Here is a 23,772-nt window from a genome sequence, read left to right as displayed (position 1 = left end):
GTTCAAACACTCCTATAACTGTATTCCATTGACCATGTGCAGGTGTAAAGAGACTGCTGGGTCAGAGTGTGTACCTTCCTTGTTGCTAGATAAAGCCACAGCTTCTGATTTGATGTCGCCTAGTTAATACTCTCACCTGCAGAGTAGAAGTGTTTTCTCTTCCCAGGCAGGTGAACGTGAAATGGTTTCACTGTAATTTTTTAAAATCAAGATTGAATTCATGTACCATCAAATACACCATTTTAAAGTGTACAATTCAGTGATTTTTAATACATTCACAACGTTGTGCAGTCATCACCATTAGTCATTTTATCACTACCAAAAGAAACCCCGCATGCATTAGCAGTCCCCTCATTGCTCCATCCCTCCCGGTTCCTGGCAGCCTCTAGCTTCCTGTCACTGGGGGCTTGTCTGTCCTGGGCCTTTCATGCAAGTGGAATCATACAATATGTAGCCTTTGTGACTGACTTCTTTTACTTAGTGTAATGTTTTTAAGATTTATCCATGCACTATCAGTACTTTATTCCTTTTTATTGCTGTTTTTGTGAACATTCATTAGCTGGAGGTCATGGGGATTGTTTTCACTTTTTGGCTATTGTGAACAATTTGCTAGAAACATTCTTAAGCTTTGGATTCTGTTGGGTGTATACCTAGCTTTGGAATTGCAGGGTCATATGATAACTATATTTAACATTCTGAGTAAGTGCCAAACTATTTGCCAAAGCAGCTGTACCATTTTACAATCCTACCAGCAATATATGAGGGTTCTGCTTTCTTCTTATCCTTCTCAACACTTGTTATTGTTCATCTGTTTTATTATAAACCTCCTAGTGAATGTGAAGTGGTGTTTCACTGTGGTTTTGATTTGCATTTTCCTAATAACTAATGATGTTGAGCATCTTTGCATGTGCTTGTTTCCTGGCTATTTTTATATCTCCTTTGGAGAAATGTCTCTTCAGAGCCTTTGCCTATTTTAAAATTGGGTTGCCTTTTCTTTGTGAATTATCAGAGTATACCTGAAAATGCTATGTTTTGCATGTTCTAAAATTCATTTTTCACTGATTCAGAAATCTTTGATTGTCCTAATTCCTAAGATTGTGGTATATTCTGCACATACAATTTGGATGTATAGACAAAAGCCTTCTTTTGCTTTTGCCGGTTTCCTTCTTTTTTAAGTATTACTACCTGGAATTTCATATCATGTTTTAAAGTTATTTTAATACTGATTAGGTATATTAGTATCATTCTAAGGTATATTGAGCCAAATATAAGCAAAAAAGTAATGTTTTATTTTGTTTTTGTTTGATGCTTTTGGCTCTTTGGTCATAACAAAAATTTGGTGATTTGAGATTTCATTCCTGTTGGATTTAGTTCTTAAAATTCGCACCATTCACCTCCCCCAGTGTGACGCCCCCTTCCTGCCCTTCAGCCACTCAGTACCGAATCTTCACCCCCACCCCCTCCAGAAGGACCTGCTGTTTTATTAGCGGGTCAGTCATCCTGGCTGTCCAGCAGGGTCTGCATAAAGACCTTACTCCATAAATCACCAGGACTCTATTTTAGCTCATTCTTGGTGAAAAGACTCAGGGTGATGAGACAGGCTCTGTGGTTTTGATCTCTCTGTGACCTCATTTGCAGACTGGGGGACAGACTTTCTGGTTAGTTCAGAAGCAGAAACATGTGCCTTTGTGAGCAGAGGCACAGGGTGGCTCTGGAGGAGGATTGTGAGAACTGTTGTGTGGGTTCTATGATGATGTGAAAGGCTTTTCAGAGCCATTGTGAAAAGAGAATGTATCAATAGCTGTGTTCTGACAGAAGGTTTCCACACATACTAATTAATATTTAGCACAGGATTCTGGCTTTAATTTCATCATGTACCGACTTGTTCTTATTGTATGTATTTAAAGTCTGCTATTCTTTTTAGCATTGAAGGTTTTTTTTTGTTTTTTTTTTTTTTCCCCCACAGCTGCCTTAGTTAGCCTGTGAAGAAAAGATTCACAAGGCCATTTTAAGATTAATGTAGTCATTTAATTTACTCTTTTCCTACGTGGGAAGCTTCTCACTTGGTCAGATGGTGCTAGGATAGCAGTTTCCAATCCCAGTACACGGTTTCTTTTCTTTTTTGCACAGTAATCATAAAACTCTTTCGATTGAATGTAATAAAAGCTTGTTTTGGCAGATTACATTTTCTGAGCATATATTTGGTCTTATCTTACAGTGTAAATCAATTTCTTTCAGGAATTCATTTCTAACTATCTCCTGTTTTGTAAACTCACTCTTGAAAAAGATGATACTCATTTAGTATCACTTAGATCTTGTATGTTCCAGTCACTGCCTTCTTTAACATTCTAGATAAGGCTATAAGTGTTAAACAAGTAAAATTTCAGTAAGAATTGGTCAAGGTTGGGAGTTCCCTTGTGGCTCAAGTGGGTTGAGTATCCAGCATTGTCACTGCTGTGGCTTAGGTTTGATTCCTGGCCCAAGAACTTCCGCAGCCTGCAGGCTTGACCAAAAAAAAAAAAAGACTGAATTAGTCATGGTTGTGATAGAAGAAATATGATAAATTTGTAGAAAATAAAGTTACAAGGATCTATCCAGAATATTTTATGCAGACTAAAACAGTAGTGCCTGGCTCACTTTCAAGAAAAACTGCATATGGCCTCTTAAAATTTAAGGTTTAGTTCAAGTTATAAAGCAGAGGATACCAGGAAAGAGAATAGGTCTTTGATGAACAGTAGCCCTGAGCGCACTACAAGGCACTTGAAAAGATGGTGCGTGAGGGTTTTGGCCAAAATTTCTCTGTCTGACAAGATACTCTTAAAATTTAAGGTTTAGTTCAAGTTATAAAGCAGAGGATACCAGGAAAGAGAATAGGTCTTTGATGAACAGTAGCCCTGAGCGCACTACAAGGCACTTGAAAAGATGGTGCGTGAGGGTTTTGGCCAAAATTTCTCTGTCTGACAAGATACTCTGACCTGACTTTTTCAGCCCCTCCTGCTCTGGTTCAGCCCCGGCCAGAGGCTTTTGTGGCGAGTCCAGCGGGTGTCCAGGAATTGTACACCTATGACTGCTCAGTGAGCTGCCCTCTCTTACGTAAGAAAAAAGAATGAAGAGAGTCTGATCAGTTTTAATTTAAATTCTTTCCTGCTGTTGTCTGCCTTTCGGTACTGCCTCTCCCCCTCCCCTCTTGTGTTCTAGAAATTTCTTTTTTCCAAGCTGAGGAAACCTGGGTTCTTCCGGGGGCAGGAGACTCGTCCAGCTATAATTCAGACCAGACCTTAACAAAAGCAGCCACAGAACTTAACAGCGCCTATGTCTGTTTTTGTTTTCTCCTGTAGATATCTCCACAGGACCTTCTTGGTTAAATCAGGGACTGCTTTTGAATTCTACCCAGTCAGTTTCAAATTTAGACCTGACCACTGGTGCCACCCTGTCCCAATCAAGGTATGTATTTTTTCGGGGTTAGAAAGGTGAGCCACCAGGCCCTGACCCTCTCTGGAGGGGAGGAGAGCTGGCATGTGGCTGCCCACCTGGCCCGGGGCAGATTCTGGCAGAGCTGCCAATGGCCCCTCCTTTCCCGGTGCTTTTATTCCTGTGTTTTGCAAAGCTTAAAACATGTACCACATTAATGAGCCTGTGTGTTTTTAATTGTTTGCTAGTGTAAACCAAGGGTTATGCTTGGATGCTGAAGTGGCCTTAGCAACGGGGCAGTTCCTTGCCCCAAACAGTCACCAGTCCAGCAGTGCGGCCTCTCACTGCTCTGAGTCCCGAGGCGAGACCCCCTGTTCCTTCAACGACGAAGATGAGGAAGATGACGAGGAGGATTCCTCCTCCCCAGAATAAAGACAGGCGCAAACCCGCGTTTTACTATTTGATGCTCATGTGTGTTTTTAGTGTGAGCTCTTGTTTTTGAAATGATCGCTTCAGTCTTTGCCTTTGTTTGCACTGTGTGTTCAGTGAAAACTAGGGAAACACAATAAGCAAATTACACGAAGGCTGAGATGAGTGAGATGAAAGCTAACGTAGTGTGAATGAAAACTCTGAACAGCAGAGCAGTAGATCACATGGCAAACAAAGCGTGTGCTCTGAGGTGATGGAGGGGAGAGGCCCAGAGCCACTGCAGCATGAATGCGGCGCATTTATCTTCCGAGAGGCGGGGACTTTGTTTCCCCCCTCGCCCACCCACACAGCCTCCTTAGAGAACCACCCCATCCCACTTCACAGGCCGGAGGAGCTGTGCCGTGAGGGGTGGGGCCCGCGACCCTCGGGGCACAGATTGAACTGCTGAACTAGTTGACAGTCTAGCCAAGGTGCTTTACGCATCTGCTGCCTTAGACGGCTTCTAGGAAGGAGCGAGCGCTAATTCCAAGTACTTAAGTGACATTTAGAATAATTGATAGTCAAACTGAACTTATCACTGTTAGCCAATGCATTGGTGCATAGAATTTTCTAGGGCTACTTCTGGAAGCCAAAATAGAATAGCGTTTCCATGTGCATTAAATACTTTGCCAGCACTGCCTTTCGCCAGCATTCTAAATCTGGAATTTTACACAGAAGGAAATCTGTCATTTTAATCAAAGCTATGCATTTCATACAGCGTTTTCATTTAAAACAGAGAAACAAATCCCCATGACCAAACTGCTTGCTTACAGTTCCCTGTAGTATAATTGTATGATTTCACCCAGTGTGCAATTTGTGAAAATGAACTGTCATTACTTTTGTCTTAAAAGTATTTCAAGAATATGAACAGCTATGTTTTCCTGTACACGTCACCTTTTGTACATTCTCCTTAATCAAAATGACCATATTGAGTTTATTACTGGGTAAATTGCATTTCAAACTAACCTGATATTCAGGGTTCCACAGAAACACAGAAATATAGAGCACGTGCAGTAAGTAGAGCAGGATGCAGACAGCGGTGTCAGAGCCCAGGATGCCGCTAGGGGTCGCCGTGCTGCTGGGCTCAGTTACACACACACACACCGCCCCCCCCCACCCCGTAGGAGCACAGAAGCATCTGCTGCCAGGGCCAGTCCCCGACTTCAGTTCACGTTAAGGACTTGGAAGGGAGCAAATGATAATGGGAAATTAAGTCTTGGACTTGAATCATATTGATTTGCCCTTAGTTATGCATCCAGCATCTGTGGGTGGAGCACTGAGCTCAGCCCAAACCCCTTCTTTTCTAAATCCCACAGGGAAGCGCAGATGCCTCCTGAGGCCTCTTTAAAGCTCTGTTGCCCTGCTGACAGTAAGCTGAGGAGAAGGACCTGACCGACCTAAAGAGCTAATAAATACACAAGAACATATAATATTAAGTTCCTCTGAGACAAAGCCCATTCTGTCAGAAATAAGCCTAGTGCAGACTGAGCATTCAGCAGGGAGGGAGTTGTGGCAGCCTGGGTTCCAGGCACAGCTCTGAGGCTGGGGGTGGGGGCAGGAGCCCACCGGCCTCCAAGAGACGATCTGACTGGACGCTCATGAGGTGCACAGTCAACTAAAACTGGGTCTCCTTCAGGCTGTCTCTCCTTTTACCAACCCCAACCTTTCTCATCTCTGTACTTAAAAGGGGCCCAGCAGGGATGCAGAGAGGCCAAGGGCCACAGCTAGCTTTTCAGACTTCAAAATACCCCTTCTTGGGGTATACTCCCTTCTCTGTTCTCTGCTGCTGCTGATAAAACAGGTTTCAAAGAAAAAGCAACCAAAGACTCAGCATAAGTGGCCTCTGATCCTCAGTGAGGTGTTCGGGTTACTGCTGAGGGCGTGCACCAGAGTCACACTGTGGTCACCAGGACTCGTCACTGGTACAAAGCTTTACCTGAGCAGAAAACGAGATTGAGATGTTTAGAAGGAGAAATCCTGTTACTCTCTTTCTCCCCTAAACAGATGTAGCTGGGTCTGAAGTTCATCACTCAGGTACCATTTCATATAGAAATCAAAAGGAATGTTAGGAAATTGTAGTTACAACATCCACGCTGCTTTACGGGAGCAGCACTTGGGGTTATTTGCACCCGCACATGTCCTCACACACCCTCCCAGGTCATGTTCTGCTTTGAGGGGAGTTCAGGAGGCCTTTTTCCCTGAGGACCACTTTAGTGGTGACCCTTCCAGTGCACTGGACCACCAGCCAGTGAATTCGAGCTACCCTCCACACTCAGGCAGACGGCAGCAAGCCTGCCCCATTTGGCCCCAGGGTGGGAAGGGTCCACATCACTGTTCACAGCGCCCAGGCGCCTACCAGGCCTCCCTTCCCCTTCTGTCTCATGCATGTCATCTTTTCTTTTGACGACAAGGTGGTGAAAACAGCCTCAGTAAGTGTTGGTCTAAACTGTGCCTTATGATCACGGGGGACCTTGGGGAGGGGGGGCCAGGAAAGAGAGGACTAAGACGATGACTCCTCACCTCTCAGCGACACCTGCCACCCCTGCCAGACTTTACAAATAATGACCCCGTGTTTTGTCCCCTTCAAGTTAATGTTTTGTAGAAGTGGCGGGGAGAAAACTGTCGGCAATTTCTGGCATTTTACGCCGGGATAGAGAGTGACTCCTCATTAGCAAGATCTATAGCTGTAACCATTACTCTGTGTACGTGGGAAGTGATGCCAATGTTAGCCTCAGACACACACTGGCCTCTACAGATGATTCAGATGGAGCTTTTCCACAAAGGAGCAGCTCACTGGAGCCATGCAGATATCACAAACTTGACTGATCGCTAAAACACAACCCTCTCTGGGCTACTCAGGTTGTTGAGACAGCCACGTTTGGATATAACGTAGGCCCTGGGACTGGGTGGGTGTCCGTGGCGGCAGGGAAGTGCCTCAGAACCACATGCAGAGGGAGAAACCTGGTTAGCTTCACGGGTGACTCACTTCTAGTGCCCTTTAATACTAGCAAGCCCCTCCCGGCGGGCACATGGGTGAGACAGACCTGAAGGCCACAGTGGTCCCTGCAGCTGGGGCTGGACAGTGGCGGTGAGGATTTAACCCAGTAAGTGTTTGAGGGAATAGAGAGCAGAAGACATTCAGATTGATTAGTGCTAGGGAAAAAAAGGACAGGGCCATGGGACAGAGGGGGAAAGGTGCCTTTGGCTGGTGGTGTTGGGGGAAGGCCACCTGAGAAAGTGACTATTGTTCTGAATCAGACAATTAATTGAAAGCCATCTCTACCCCATACTGTGCACTTGGAATCTCTGCTAAACTCCTAAGGCCCCACTGTTCCAGCTTTAAGAGCATATATTTTGGAGTCTATTAGGGTATTTTTAAGATTAAAAAAACAAACCACTACCAGCAGTATCCATAAACTAAGAACATTCTAACCCATGAGGTTCTCATTATTAGCTTTGTTACCTTCCGATCGAACCTACACGATAGAGAAGTGATTAGAAATGGAACTTTTCTAGGTGTTCTAGTTTTACAAGTTGTTAGATACATAAAAATCTACTTTTTATATCCGATACATAAAAGAACCTTTTACCCTGCACGTGGACCGGCTTTAGTGGCACTAAAGACTATCTAAGGACCGTTTCCCCAGGTAGGTTCCCAAGTTCAGGCGCCCAGCCAGGGAGATGGTTCACATGTTTGCATCGGGACCCACAGTGGTGCCAGGGCTTCAGCCTCAGCCCGGCCTCCCTGCCCGCTGGTTCACAGTGCATACAATGTCCTATTCGGTTGCCTAACTTCCACTCAAGTCAAACACCATTACTCAAAAGGAAAAAGTGTCTGATGTTACGATTTTACCTTTTTCTAAGAAATTCAAGCTACTTGCCCACCTAATTACATTTCTCAGGAATGAGCCAAGTTGTCCCTGAAAAATTGTGCTTAAATAACCTTTAGGATCCAGTTTTCCCACCCACATCCACACTCATGCTGTGCTAAGGAAGAAAAAGCAGGGGCACAAAACTTCGCCCCTCCAGGAATCCTTGGCAAGTACAGAAGCTTTTAGTGGCAGCAAAGGTCCACTGCCCATGAGCACAGTGGGCACTTAGCAGTGTCCTGAAAAGCCGTACTGAGATAGGAGAAAGTGTATTCACTTACTTCGGCGCAGCTGTTCTTTCAGAAAGAATCTTGCATCGTTCTTTACACAAAGCCCGTGAATCTCATGCTGTCTTGACCCCTGGCTATTCCAGCAGCGGGGACTTTGTTCCTCCTTGCTTGGAACTGCCTTAGAAGCCAGTGTAGCTGAAACAGGGGCAGTTCTCGCCCCTTCTCCACCAAGGGCCTAGAATTGAGAACTCTTCTGCCCGACTCATTCAGGTGTATGAAGCAAACCCAGAGCTAAACCTGCCCGGTGCCCCTCAGCCCGTCTGCCAGGGCCCACACCACACCCAGAATCTCCTTCCTGTGAGGGCCACTTTGCCTCCTCCAAACCAGGCCCTCACCACAGCCCTTCCAGAGGGCTCTTGGATCAGCATCAGCCCCCTGTCACAACAAGTGCTAAACAACTGAGGAGCAGGAGCGGGACTTGGCTCAGGAGTCCCAGCGTGAGGCTGTGCTCTCAGATCTGGACCTCCCAGCTCAGAAGGTCCAGGCTTAGTCACACCTGGGAAGAAACCTGTTCCCCCGGGCAGATGCATCACGCACACTGGAGGTTCCTGGCCCCTCTCATCCCATGCTAGCTTATTTCTGTCCATTTCCATCTCAACCTAACAAGGAACTGTCCCTCAGTCATCACTTTGTTGCTTCAAACTCACCATTTTGTCACTTACATTTGCCATCTTCACCATCTGATAACTAGTGATGGTTCTGGTTGCTCCCCAATGGGGCCAAGACTTTTTCTCATATGAAAAGTCTCTGGGGAACCCAGATTCTTTTCCGCTAAGGCTTTGCTGAGCACACTGCAGTTCTGTTTTGCCCAGTAGTGCCATGGCGGGTTCAACCATCCAGTGTCCTGAAAAGTGGAAGTACCCAGCCGCACCGGAGCTTGGAGGACCGCGGCAGCTCAGTCCCCTGAGTTCCTCGAGGCGGCTGTTGGCCGTCACCATCCTGTTAGACAGAAAGAAGGGCTGTAAGCCCCAAGCCCCAGTTAGTTCACCTTGTCATTTGGAGATGTCCTACTCTGATCATATGCTATCAGGTTTTATTTCCAGGAAATTTAGTTGCTTTTTTTCTGCATGAAGGAGAAACATCATGGTGCCACATGCTTTAAAGCAATTGAAATGAGAGATATAAGGGGAAAATGCAAACACCATATCCGACCTGCCTAATGTAGACTTTATTAGATCAATGTACCTAACCTAATATGATGTATTATTTTGTAGCATCTCAAACTTTGTAAATAAATACCATTATTTTTATATGGAAATTTTATAGAAGAGCTATTTCTGTATACTTAATTATTCCTGGATTTTCTGAATTGCTTCCAATAGGTAATGGACAAGCCCTAATCTGTGTTTCTGGTAAGGATGGTTCAAGGACCACCCACGGCATAAATGACGGGGGGGAGGGAGAGTTTCTAAATTTTCCATCCCTAGGACCCACCACAGCGGCTCACTCTAAAGCTCTGAGGGTTGGGCCTGGGAAGCTGTATTTTTAATAAACTGAGTGATGGTTTTTGCCCATTAGTGTTGTACCTTTGTCCATCACGTAAGATTAAAAGAAGGAAAGAATAAGCATTTGAAATTGTACTTGAGGAAAAAATGTTATCAGACTGTTCTATGATTTGAATGAGATGTACTATATAGAAAAAATAAATAATTAAAAAAAATAGTAGTCTCATCATTAGCAGGCTGACGGAAGGGTTAGTGGATATTGTGGTGCCCTGCCCAGCCCCTGCCCCAGCCGTGCCCTTCCCACAGGAACTGCCCTCAAGAGGGAGCTTCCTCACTGAGGTCACACCACATGCAAACAGGGAGACGGTAGAGAAGCCCAGCCTCTTTGCCCCAACTCAGGGTATCTGAAGGGCCTTCTCAGCTTCAGGTGCCCCATGGCATTGGATGGTTCCTCTGGCAACTGTGTCCTCACCCTGCTCTACTCATAGGTCATGTTCCACGTCTCACCTGGGATGGAAATGTGTCAGATGGTTAAAGGTTTTCTGTTAGAGACCTTTATAAGGTCACTTTACAGCAATGTAGAAATGACTGAATTGAATAGTTTTTTAGGGAAAACGTGTCTCTTCCCTTTAACCAAACCAGCATCAGAGGGAACAGCTACAATGATGAGTAGAGTGCTCCCAGGCCTCAGGAGCCCCCCACCCTCCTCTTCTGCTCAAACATCTTGGGGAGAGGAAGGGGCCCTGGTTAAGGCTGTCATAACATGTAGTCTGAGCTGGGTGCTTGGCAGGCATGTGGACAGAGGAGGGTTTGAAGCTGCTGGGGATCACAGAATGGGGCCACGTCTTAAACTCTAGGACCTGGTTAAGGAAATGATTGAATGTTGGAGTGGGGAGCCAGTGCCCAGCTCTTACCCCAAGGACTTCCTGGGGTGGTGAGCTTGAACTGCTATCATGTCTTCTCTGCTTCTTCTGTCCTACTGTAGCTACTTTTTTTTTTTTAAGGCTATACCCGTGGCATACGGACGTTCCCAGGCTAGGGGGTCTAATTGGAGCTGCAGCCGCCGGCCTACGCCAGGGCCACAGCAACACCAGATCCAAGCCGTGTCTGCAACCTACACTGCGGCTCACAGCAACGCTGGATCATTAACCCACTGAGCAAGGCCGCGGACTGAACCTGCCTCCCCACGGACACTATGTCAGGTTCTTAATCCGCAGAGTCACAATGGGAATTCGGTATTTCTTAGGGCCATTTGGCCGTGAGAAAGTGCCTTCACTCTTGTGGCCACATGAGCGTGTTGAGGACGGCTGGTGGCCATTAACATAGCTACTGGCCACACTGCTGAGCAGGGGGAAGATATCAGCAGAGCCCAAGGAGTTGTTTACTTAAACACAGCTTCATGATGAGCTGGGCTCCACTCTGGTAACAAGGCTCTTTGCCTCTTGGGAGAAGACGGCTTCGACCAGGAGAGACGTATCCAGAAGACGAAACTCAACCTGCCTTTTTCCGGTTCCTACTCCATTCTTTCTGGCGGATGCATTGCTTCTGCTGTTCCACACTTTTCCAGTTCTGTCTTGTTTATCTGAGCACAGGCTCCTCTCCCTGCTTAAGCCCAGACACCTCCAACGTTCCCCGCTTTGTTGCCTGGGAAGAGGGCTCTGTGTGTTCTTTCTGTGGACAGTTGCCATGTGCGCAGGAGCTCACTGCTCACCACCAGCCCAACTTTCTTCCTGAGAGGGCTTTCCAGCTTCTTGCTGAAACTTGTTTTCAGGAAATCTCTGTGGTTTAAAGGAAGGCTTGTGTCAGGGTGGGTGAAACCAATCCCATTGAATGCAAAGTACAATTTGTCATAACTGCTCTTTCACTTTCATGCCAGTCACTTTCTGGCATTTTTCTGCTGGGGCACAGCAACCATCACCAACCACTTCCTCCTTGCTTGCTTGTCTTCTGCCTTGCTCAAGGGCTTCAAGTACAATATCGCCCACTGTACTGAGGTCAGGAGCTTTGTTTTCATGCCCTAGCACTTGGACGTGCCCCCAGAGCCAGAATTCAATTAGAAATCCTGAGAAGAGTGTGCATTAAAGCCTGAAAATGATGGTCCTAAACAAGGGATCATCTCCACAGGATTGATTTTCAGATTCTGCTAATAAATACTTTTTTTGGGATCTCTGGTAAACAAAGGCTTGTATTGGATCTTCAACCTGAATACAATAGTGCTTTCACAGAAGGTGTTTTTAGAACATTTAGGTGCTGCCTGCCTTGTTGATGGTCACTGGGGTGCAGACCAGGCCTTCTTGCCACTGGAGCAGCAGTGGGTACTTCTGCATGCAGAGCTGCTGCCACCCTGCCATCATCTAAAAGAACCACTGGAGTTCCCGTCATGGCGCAGCGGTTAACAAATCCGACTAGGAACCATGAGGTTGCAGGTTCGATCCCTGGCCTTGCTCAGTGGGTTAAGGATCCAGCATTGCCGTGAGCTGTGGTGTGGGTTGCAGAAGCGGCTCGGATCCTGCGTTGCTGTGGCTCTGGCATAGGTCAGCGGCTACAGCTCCGACTGGACCCCTAGCCTGGGAACCTCCATATGTTGCGGGAAGCGGCCCTAAAAAAGGCAAAAAGACAAAATAAAATAAAATAAAAAAAATAGGAACCATTGCCTCAAGTTTTATCAAGATTTGGTTTATCAATCACTATTAACAGTTAAAGATGGGAACAAGAATATTTCAAAAATACTTGTGGAGAGAGTTCCTGTTTTGGCTTGGCAGGTTAAGACCCTCATATAGTGTCTGCGAGGATGTGGGTTTGATCCCTGGCTTCAGTGGGTTAAGGATCCAGTGTTGCCACTAGCTGTGTAGGTCACAGATGTGGCTCAGATCTATGCCATGGCTGTGGTGTAGACTGAAGCTGCAGCTCCAATGGGACCCCTAGCCTGGGAACTTCCACATGCTGTAGGTGTGGTTATAAAAAAATTAAAAAACAAAACTGGTGGAGGAGTTCCCTTGCGGTGCAGCAGATTAAGGATCTGGCCTTCTCACTGCAGGGACTCAGGTCACTGCTGTGCCTTGGGTTTGATCCCTGGCCCAGTAACTTCTACATGTCATGGGCACAGCCCCAAAAAAACACTTGTGGAAATTATTTTTAAGAACCAAAACCAAGGATCTGGCATTGCCGTAAGCTGTGGTGTAGGTTGCAGACGCGGCTCAGATCCTGTGTTGCTGTGGCTGCAGTGTAAGCCGGTGGCTACAGCTCCAATTAGACCTGTAGCCTGGGAACCTCCATATGCCAAGGAAGCAGCCCTAGGAAAGGCAAAAAGACACACACACACACACACACACACACCCACACCCACACACACATACACACACAAACGAAAACCAAAACTTGAGCCCAGTGGCTACCCTTGAAAGTTGGATTAAAGGCATGTAAGGAGGAGTTCCCATCGTGGCTTAGTGGTTAATGAATCCGACTGGGAACCATGAGGTTTCGGGCCTTGCCTAGTGGGTTAAGGATCCTGCGTTGCCGTGGCTGTGGTGTAGGCCGTTGGCTGCGGCTCTGATCGGACCCCTAGGCAGGGAACCTCCATGTGCTGCGAGAGTGGCCCTAGAAAAGGCAAAAAAAAAAAAAAAAAAAAAAAAAAAAAAAGGCATGGAATAAGATGCAGCCCATCAAACTGCAGTTTCTACGAGGAATATTAGCGTCCCTTCACCCTCCCACCCCCTCAGGCAGGCAAGGAAGGGCAGGGCGTGGGGCTGTGGGGCTGCCTGCTACTTTCACCACAGTTGTTGACTCAGACCCTTGCAGCACAGCAGAGAAAGCAGGCAGCTTCAAAAGTCATGGGCTCCTGGATGTAGACCTCTGCAGGAGGAGTTTGTCTTCAAAGACAGAGAACACCTTCTCCAGGGCTTCCAGAGACAGTTTCTTAAAAGACATTTCTCAAACCTCTTGGATAAGGATCAATATCAGGGCAGCTGTACCTCCCTATTGGGCCTGTGCCAGGGAACTTGCCTATACATTTATTGTGCAGGTCAAAGACAAGCCTGGCCAAAAAAAAAATCTGCTTGCTGAGGAGAGAGAATTTCCCCTCATGACCTCCCCACCCTGACTCCCCTTTGAAAGGCTTCTCAGAGCCTGGAGGGCAAAAGCATGAGTATGTTGCAGGGTTGGGGTTAGGCCAGAGAGGTAGGTGCCTGCTGGGGCAGGCTGTGACCACTCCCAGTCGTCATGACAAAGGACAGACAAGGAGCGGGCGGGAGAAATGTTTGGGGAGAAATACCATAGCCAAAACAAGCATGGAAATGAAAAGACTGCAACACCCACATATCAGTAGCCATGTGGGCCACAGAGGTGCTGGAGGGCCCGGCCTGTCCACCAGCAGCAGCTGAGGGAGAGGCGAAAACTCCAGCATCAGCTGCATCTGGTTGGAAGCGCAATCTCCAGTGTGGTAGTGGTGTGCTCTGCTTCGGTTTTTGTTTGTAACACTCAACTAATACCAGCTGCTGCACTGGGAGTCTCTGAGCTAAAGCCCTGCAGGGTACACATTAGCTGATTGACGAGATAAGACAAGCCTACTCGATTGATGACTTTGGATGAGCTGCCATCTGAAAAATTTTAGTTGACATTTCTTTACATAGGTGTATATATGTATATATCCAAATCCCATAAAATAATTCCTATCCACAATCCTCTAACAAATTCTAATTTTTTTTTTTTTCAGGGCACACCTGGGGCATAATACGGAGGTTCCCAGGCTAGGGGTCAAATCCAAGCTACAGCTGCCAGCCTACACCACAGCCACAGAAATGCCAGATCCAAGCCACGCCTGCACCTACACCACAGCTCAAGTTAATGCCAGATCCTTAACCCACTGAGCGAGGCCAGGGATCAAACCTGTATCCTCATGGATGCTAGTCAGATTCTTTTCTGCTGAGCCACAGCAGGAACTGCAAAAATTCTAATTTTTCTGTAGGATTTTTTCATGTTCAATACATAGTGTTAACACACTCTGCGTTGACGGTCTGATCAAACATCCTCAAGGATACTAGACATATTCGTTACCACTGATCCACAATGGGAACTCCCACTTTCTTGGCAAACTCATAGGGAGAGTAGGGGGTATACTTTGCACATCATGACCTGACCTCCTGTCTCTGATAAGATACTCTGCGTGTGTGCGTGTGTGTGTGTGTGTGTGTGTGTGTGTGTGTGTTGCGTGTGTGCACCTCACCCTGTGGCGGTTGTGGCTGTCTGAGGGACCCATGTTTGAAGAATGGTGTCTGAGGCAGAGGAAGGAGGGAGGGTGGTTGCAGCTCAGAGGCTCAGGCATCAAAGGCCAGCACCCACCTGAAATGGGAATTCTCAAGCTTCACAGTCAGTATGAGGGAACCCAGTGAAAATCTTTGTTTCTCAGAATTAGAAATTCTCTGAAAATAGCCTACAATTCATTTGTTATACATGGACTGATCTTTGTAAATTCAGGGCCTGGTTTAGTAGCTCATATATAATGATAGGTTCTTTTTTTTTTTTTTTTCCTCCTATTTTTCCTAGGGCCGCACGACGGCATGTGGAGGTTCTCAGGCTAGGGTTCTAATCGGAGCTACAGCTGCCAGCCTACGCCAGAGTCACAGCAACGCAGGATCCAAGCCGCGTCTGTGACCTACACCACAGCTCACAGCAACACCAGATCCTTAACCCACTGAGCGAGGCCAGGGATCAAACCTGCAACCTCGTGGTTCCTAGTTGGATTCGTTAACCACTGAACCATGACAGTAACTCCTAATGATAGGTTCTTAATCTTTACTGAACAAATAAGTGAATGAATGAATATTAAGTAAACTACATACTTTTTATGCTGAACCTTTGGTTAGTCTGAATAACCAAATAGTGCTCTTGCCTTCAGCATGAATAACCTGGCCAAAGTGTGGGCAAGCTTGAAAGACTGGGCTCCTTCCAACATCTATTCATGATAAAAACTCTTACCAAAGTGGGTATAGAGGGAACATACCTTAACATAATGAAAGTCACTTATGACAAACCTACAGTAAATATAATACTTTTTTTTTTTGAAGGCTCAATAAAGTATTTTTAATTAAGTTACGTAATTTGATTTTTTTTTTTTAATCTTCCCACTGTACAGCAAGGGGGTCAGGTTATCCTTACATGTATACATTACAATTACAGTTTTTCCCCCAAATATAATACTTGATGGAGAAAAGCTGAAAGCCTTCCCACTAAAATCTGGAACAAGAAAAGGATGTCCACTGTCACCACTTTGATTCAACAGAGCATTGGAAGTCCTAGCCACAGCAATCAGACAAACAAAAGAATTTCTCCAAACTGGAAGAGAAGAGGTAAAATCATCACTTTATGCAGATGACATACTATATATAGAAAACCCTAAGGACTCCACACAAAAAACTATTCAAACTGACCAATGAAAATTCTGCAAACTAGCAGATACAAGATTAACATTCAGAAATCAGTCACATTTCTGTATACTAACAATGAAATATTAGAAAAGGAATATAAAAACACAATACCTTTTAAAATTACGCCCCAGAAAATTAAATACTTAGGAATAAACCTGACCAAGTAGGTGAAAGATTTATATGCTGAGAACTGAAAAACATGAATCAAGGAAATTAAAGAGGATTCAAAGAAATGGAAAGATATCCCATGCTCTTGGTTTAGAAGATTTAATATTGTGAAAATGGCCATACTACCCAAAGCAATCTACAGATTTACTACAATCCCAATCAAATTACCCATGACATTCTTCACAGAACTATAAAAAACAGTCCCAAAATTCATATGGAACCATAAAAGACCCAGAATTGCCAAAGCAATTCTGAGAAACAAAAACCAAGCAGGAGGCATAACTTTCTCAGATTTCAGACAATATTATAAAGCCAGTGTAATCAAGATAGTGTGGTACTGGTATAAAAACTGACATACAGACAAATGTAACAGAAGAGAGAACCCAGAAATAAACCCAAACACGTATGGTCAATTAATCTTTGACAAAGGTAAGAATATAAAATGGGAAAAAGACAGTCTTTTCATTAAGTGGTGCTGGGAAAACTGGACAGCTGCCTGTAAATCAATGAAACTAGAACACACCCTTATGCCATGCACAAAAATAAACTCAAAATGGCTTAAAGACTTGAACATAAGACAAGATGCCATAAAACTCTAACACAGGCAAAATATTCTCTGACATCAACCGTACAAATGTTTTCTTAGGTTAGTCTCCTAAAGCAATAGAAATAAAATAGAAAATAAGCCTTGGGACTAATCAAACTTAAAAGCTTTTGCACAGCAAAGGAAACCACTTTAAAAAAATGAAAAGACAACCTACAGAATGAGAGAAAAATTTCAAATGATGCAACTGACAAGGGCTTAATCTCCAAAATATACAAACAACTCATACAACTCAATGGCAAAAAAACCAAACAACTCAACTGAAAAATGGGCAGAAGACCTGAATAGAAACTTCTCCAAAGAAGACATATGGGGAGTTCCCATGGTGGCTCAGGGGAAATGAATCTGACTAGTATCCATGAGGATGCGGGTCAATCCCTGGCCTTGCTCAGTGGGTCAGGGATCCGGTGTTGCAGTGAACTGTGGTGCAGGTCGCAGATGCGGCTCACATCTCCAGTTGCTGTGGCTGTGGTGTAGGCCAGCGGCTATAGCTCCAATTCAACCTCTAGCCTGGGAACTTCCATATGCCATGGGTGTGGCCCTAAAAAGCAAAAAACAAAAACAAAACAAAACCCCCCAAAAAACGATGTAGTACATACGCACAATGGACTACACTCACCCATAAGAAAGAACAAAATAATGCTATTTTCAGCAACACAAATGGAACTAGAGACTCTCATATTAAGTGAGGTCAGAAAAAGACCAACAGCATATGATATCACTTAAATCTGGAATCTAATTTATGACCCAAATGAACCTATCTACAGAAAAGAAACAAACTCATGGACATGGAAAAAAGACCTGTGGTTTCCAAGAGGAAGGGGGAGGGAGAGGGAGGGACTGGGAGCTTGGGGTTAGTAGATGCAAACTACTGCATTTGGAGTGGATAAGCAATGAGGTTCTGCTGCATAGTACTGGGAACTATATCCAGTCACTTGTGATGGAACATGATAGGAGGAAAACGTGAAAAAAAGAATGCCTATACATGTATAACTAGGACACTTTGCTGAACAGCAGAAACTGACAGAATACTGTAAATCAACTATAAAAAAAAAAAAAAAAGATTGGCCTCTTACCACCCTATGTTTTGCCCTATGTTGGAGTTAAAAGAGGACAACATGGAGAAAAGAGTGAGACATTTGTATGGCTGGATGGTAGGAGCAAATAAGCTGATTTAAGGAGAAAAACACTGCCTCTAGGGAAGGAAGTGCAGGGGCAAAGGAACTCACTGTCACCCAAATCCTTTCTAGCACTCACTCTCCCAGTGACCTGACTGTGCCTTTCCAACCAGCCCAGGCCCCTGCATACTGTACCCTTTCTCTCCCCACCAGGAAAGTTAGCAGTTTATGAGCCAGGATATCCTGCTCCAGAAAACAAAAAGGAGGCAACATGAAGAGATAGCAGGGGCTATTTTGCGATATAAGCAATTCCATACCTCCCAGGCGCAAGCCCCACAGACTGGAAAGTAACTGGTTCACAGAGACTCACCTACAGGAGTGAGAGTACTGAGCCCCACATCAAACTCCCACTTGTGGGGATCTGGCACTGAGAGAAAGAGCCCCCAGAGCATCTGGCATTGAAGGCCAGTGGGGCTTATGCACAGGAGCTCCATAGGACTGGGGGTAATAGAGACTCCCCAGTCTTCAAAGGCACACACAGACTTTCACATGCACGGGGGCCCAGGGCAAAGCAAAGTCTCCATAAGAATCTGGGTCAGACCTGACCGCAGTTCTTGGAGGACCTCCTGGGAAAACAGGGGTGAAGGTGGCTTGTTGTGGGGAAGGACATTGGAAGCAAAGCTCTCAGGAATATTCAGCAGCATGCCTTTCTCTGGACGTGGCCATTTGGGGAAAATCTAGCCCCACCCATCAGCACTGAGAAGCCCCAGGGCAAACAACAATCCAAGTGAGATCACAGCCCCACCCATCAGTAAGCAGGCTACCTAAAGACCCCCCAGGCACACAGCCACCTCTAATCTCACCCAGAGACAAAGCCCCATCCACCAGAGGGATAAGAATCAGCTCCACCTACCAGTGGGCAGGCGCCAGTCCCTCCTGTCAGGAAGCCTACAACAAGCCCCTGTCCCAACTTCAGCCACAAGGGGGGCAGACACCAGAAGTAAAAGAGGCTATAACCCTATTATCTGTAAAAAGGTCACCGCACCAAAAACCCATAAAAATGAAAAGACAGAGAACTATAACGCAGATAAGGGAGCAAGAAAAAACCCCAGAAAAACAGCTAAGTGATCAGATTTTCAGCCTCCAGGAAAAAGACTTTAGACTGTTGATAGTGAAGATGATAAAGACATTGGAAATAAACTGGAGGTAAAGATGGATAACTTGCGGGAAACACTGAGCAAAGAGATACAAGATATAAAACTTAAACAAGAAGAGATGTGAAATACAATAACTGAAATTAAAAAATTCATTAGAAGCAGCCAACAGAAGAATACAGGAGGCAGAAGAATGAATAAATGAGGTGGAGGACAGATTAGTGGAAATCATGGGTGCAGAACAGAAAAGAGAAAAAAGACTGAAAATAAATGAAGAGAATCTCAGAGAACTCTGGGACAATGTTAAATGCACCAACACCCATTTTATAGGGTTGCCAGAAAGAGAAGAGAAAGGGAGAGAAAAAATGTTCTTAGACATAATAGCCAAAAGCTTTCCTAACATGGGAAAGGAACCACTCGCTCAAATCAAGGTAGTACAACGAGTCCATATAAAATAAACCCCAAGAGGAACAGCCCAAGACACATACTAATCACACTGACCAAAATTAATGACAAAGAGAAAATCTTGAAAGCAGCTAGGGAAAAGAAACAAATAACATACAAGGGAACCCCAATAAGTTTATGGAGGATTTTTCAGCAGAAACTCTGCTGGCCAGAAGGGAGTGGCATGATATACTTAACATGATGAAAGGGAAAAACCTCCAACCAAGACTACTCAGCAAGGCTCTCATTCAGATTTGAAGGAGAAATTGAAAGCTTCACAGATTAGCAAAAGCTAAGAGAATTCAGCAACACTAAACCAGCTTTACAACAACTACTAAAGGAACTTCTCGGAGTTCCCGTCGTGGCGCAGTGGTTAACGAATCCGACTAGGAACCATGAGGTTGCGGGTTCGGTCCCTGCCCTTGCTCAGTGGGTTAACGATCCGGCGTTGCCGTGAGCTGTGGTGTAGGTTGCAGACGCGGCTCGGATCCCGCGTTGCTGTGGCTCTGGCGTAGGCCGGTGGCTACAGCTCCGATTCAACCCCTAGCCTGGGAACCTCCATATGCCGCGGGAGCGGCCCAAGAAATAGCAACAACAACAAAAAGACAAAAGACAAAAAAAAAAAAAAAAAAAAAAAAAGGAACTTCTCTAGGCAAAAAAGAAAAGGCCACAACCAGAAACAAAAATACTGCAAATGACAAGGCATATATACAGTAAGATACAAAATCATCCATGCATAATTATGCCACCAAAATCAGAAATCGTGAGGAGTTCCCACTGTGGCTCAGTGGTTAATGAATCTGACTAGGAACCATGAGGTTGTGGGTTCGAGCCCTGGCCTTGCTCAGTGGGTTAAGGATCCCACTGTGGTGTAGGCTGCAGACGTGGCTCAGATCCCAGGTTGCTGTGGCTGTGGTGCAGGCTGGCAGCTACAGCTCCAATTAGACCCTTAGCCTGGGAAACTCCATATGCCGTAGAAGCAGCCCTAGAAATGGCAAAAAGACAAAAAAAAAAAAAAAAAAAAAAAAAAAAACCCAAAACAAAACAAAACAACAACAAAAAAAAGAAATCGTGAGAAGAGGAGGGTACAAATGTAAGACATCCAAGATACACATGCAATTAAGAGAACAACAACTTAAAACAATCTTGTATATATAAAGACTCATATCAAAACTTCAGAATAACTGCAAACCAAAAATCTATAATTGATACACAAACAAGAAAACTCAACTCGGAGAGTTCCCATCGTGGCTCAGTGGTTAACGAATCCGACTAGGAACCATGAGACTGTGGGTTCAATCCCTGGCCTTGATCAGTGGGTTAAGGATACGGTGTTGCTGAGACCTGTGGTGTAGGTTGCAGACACGGCTTGGATCCTGCATTGCTGTGGCTCTGGCGTAGGCTGTGGCTACAGCTCTGATTAGACCCCCTAGCCTGGGAACCTCCACATGCCGCCGGAGCGGCTCAAGAAACGGCAAAAAATAAAAGACAAAAAAAAAAAAAAAAAAAACCTCAAATACAATATCAAAGATAGTCATCAAACCAGAAGAGAAGAGAACAAGAGAAGAAGGGAAAAGAAAAGAGCAACAAAAACTAATCCAAAGAAACTAATAAAATGGCAATAAGCACATACATATCAAACATTACCTTAAATGTTAATGGACTAAACGCCCCAAAAGACACAGACTGGCTGAATGGATCCAAAAACAAGATCCATATATATGCTATCTTCAAGAGACCCACTTCACTTCTAGGGACACATACAAATTGAAACTGAGAGGATGGAAGAAAATATTTCATGCAAACGGGGATCAAAAGAAAGCTGGAGTAGCAGTACTCATATCAGACAAAATAGATCTTAAGGAATATTTTAAGGGACAAAGAAGGTCATTACATAATGATCAAAAGATCAATCCAAGAAGAAGACATAATAATTTTAAATATCTATGCACCCAACATAGGTTCACCACAATATATAAGGCAACTGCTAACAACCTTATAAGGACAAATTGACAATAACACAGTAATAGTGGGGGACTTTAACACCCCACTTACAGCAATGGACAGATCAACCAGACAGAAAATCAATAAGGAAACACAGGCCCTGAATGATGCATTAAACCAGATGGACCTAATAGATATTTATAGGACATTCCATCCAAAAGCAACAGAATACACATTCTTCTCAAGTGCACATGGAACATTCTCTAAGATTGATTACTTCCTGGGCTACAAATCCAACCTTGGTAACTTTAAGAAAATTGAAATCATATCAAGCATCTTTTCCGACCACATCACTATTCAACTGGAAATCAACAAAAAGAAAAAAATCTGCAAAAAACACAAACACGTGGAGACTCAACAACATGCTACTAAACAACCAATGGATCACTGAAGAAATCAAAGAGGAAATTAAAAAGTACCAAGCAGCAAATGACAACAAAGATACAACACTCCAAAACCCATGGGATGCAGCAAAAGCTGTTCTAAGAGCAAAGTTTACAGCAATACAAGCCCACCCCAGGAAACAAGAAAAAGCTCAAATAAACAACCTAACTGTACAGCTAAAGCAGTTAGAGAAAGAGCAGACAAGACCTAAAGTCAGCAGAAGGAAAGAAATCATAAAGCTCAGAGCAGAAAGCAATGAAATAGAAACAAAGAAAACCATAGAAAAGATCAATGAAATGAAAAGCTGGTTCTTTGAAAAGATCAACAAAATTGATAAACCCTTAGCCAGACTTATGAAGAAAAAAAGAGAGAAGACTCAAATCAATAAAATTAGAAATGAAAAAGGAGAAGTAACAACGGACATCACAGAAATATAAAGGATCACAAAAGACTACTACATGCAACTATACACCAATAAAAAAACCTAGACGAAATGGACAAATTCTTAGAAAAGTACAATCTTCCAAGACTAAACCAAGATGAAAGAGAAAAGATGAATGGACCAATCACAAGAACTGAAATTGAAACTGTGATTAAAAAACTTCCAACAAACAAAGTCCAGTTCCAGATGGCTTCACAGGCGAATTCTATCAAACATTGAGAGAAGAGCTCACACCTATCCTTCTGAAACTATTTCAAAAAACTGCAGAGGAAGGGATACTCCCAAACTCATTCTATGAGGCCACTATCACCCTGATACCAAAGCCAGAAAAAAGACACCACAAAAAAAGAAAAGTACAGGCCAATTTCACTGATGAACATAGATGCAAAAATCCTCAACAATATACTAGCAAACTGCATCTAACAATACATTAAAAGGATTGTACATCATGATCAAGTGAGATTTATCCCAGGGATGCAAGGGTTCTTTAAAATCCACAAATCAATCAATGTGATACACCACATTAACAAACTGAAGAATAAAAACCATATGATCCTCTCAATAGATGCAGAAAAAGCCTTTGACAAAATCCAACACCCATTTCTGAAACAAACAAACAAACAAACAAACAAACAAAAAAAACCCTTCAGAAAGTGGGCATAGAGGAACCTACCTCAACATAAGAAAGGCCATATATGACAAACCCACAGCGAACATCATTCTCAATGGTGAAAAGCTGAAAGAATTCCCACTGAGATCAGGAACAAGACAGGATGTCCACTCTTGCCACTAGTATTCAACATAGTTTTGGAAGTCCTAGCCACAGCAATCAGAGAAGAAAAAGAAATAAAAGGAATCCAAATTGGAAAGGAAGGAGTAAAACTATCCCTACTTGCAGATGACATGCATGATACTATACCTAGAGAATCCTAAAGACTCTACCAGAAAACTGTTAGAGCTCATCCACGAATTTGGCAAAGTCGCAGGATACAAAATTAATGCACAGAAATTGATGGAATTTCTATATACTAACAATGAAAGATCAGAAAAAGAAATTAGGGAAGCAATCCAAAAGAATAAAATACCTAGGAATAAACCTACCTAAAGAGACAGAAGACCTGTACTCTGAAAACTATAAGGCACTGATGAAAGAAATCAAAGATAACACAGATGGAAAGACATACCATGCTCTTGGATTGGAAGACTCAATATTGTCAAAATGACTATACTACCCAAGACAATCTACAGATTCAATGCAATCCCTATTGAATCACCAAGGACATTTTTCACAGAACTCGAATAAAATATTTTAAAGTTTATTTGGAGGCACAAAAGACCCAGAATAGCCAAAGACATCCTGACAAAGAAAAATGGAGCTGGAGGAATCAGGCTCCCTGACTTCAAACTATACTGCAAAGCAACAATCTTCAAAACCATATGGTATTGGCACAAAGACAGAAATACAGATCAGTGGAACAGGATAGAAAGCCCAGAATTAAACCCACACACCTACAGCCAACTAATCTATGACAGAGGAGGCAAGAATATA

The 23,772-nt window shown here is 44.1% G+C and overlaps 1 protein-coding gene across 47 annotated transcripts in view; it reads left to right on the top strand.

Moving 5' to 3' along the window:
• The window catches only part of TFDP2 (transcription factor Dp-2), a 189,478-nt gene extending 179,926 nt beyond the window's left edge, over nt 1-9,552 (top strand). For 46 of the 47 annotated variants that reach the window (XM_084989887.1, XM_084989908.1, XM_021069563.2 and 43 more), the window contains 2 exons: nt 3,339-3,444; nt 3,660-9,552. In XM_084989887.1, coding sequence (XP_084846013.1) covers nt 3,339-3,444; nt 3,660-3,843 — 290 coding nt within the window. In that variant the 3' untranslated portion in view covers nt 3,844-9,552. Of the gene's footprint in view, nt 1-3,338; nt 3,445-3,659 lie in introns of those variants that run through there. The other variant, XR_014824056.1, reaches the window with a different exon arrangement.
• The last annotated feature ends 14,220 nt before the right edge of the window (nt 9,553-23,772 follow it).

The sequence above is a fragment of the Sus scrofa genome, chromosome 13 (genome assembly GCF_054392235.1).
Source record: "Sus scrofa isolate SSC_HxYL_T2T_F1_AM1 chromosome 13, Sscrofa_HxYL_maternal_Yorkshire_Landrace_v2.0, whole genome shotgun sequence".
Lineage (NCBI taxonomy): Eukaryota > Metazoa > Chordata > Mammalia > Artiodactyla > Suidae > Sus > Sus scrofa.
Note: the sequence above shows the minus strand (reverse complement) of the source record. Positions and strands in the feature narration are given on the sequence as shown.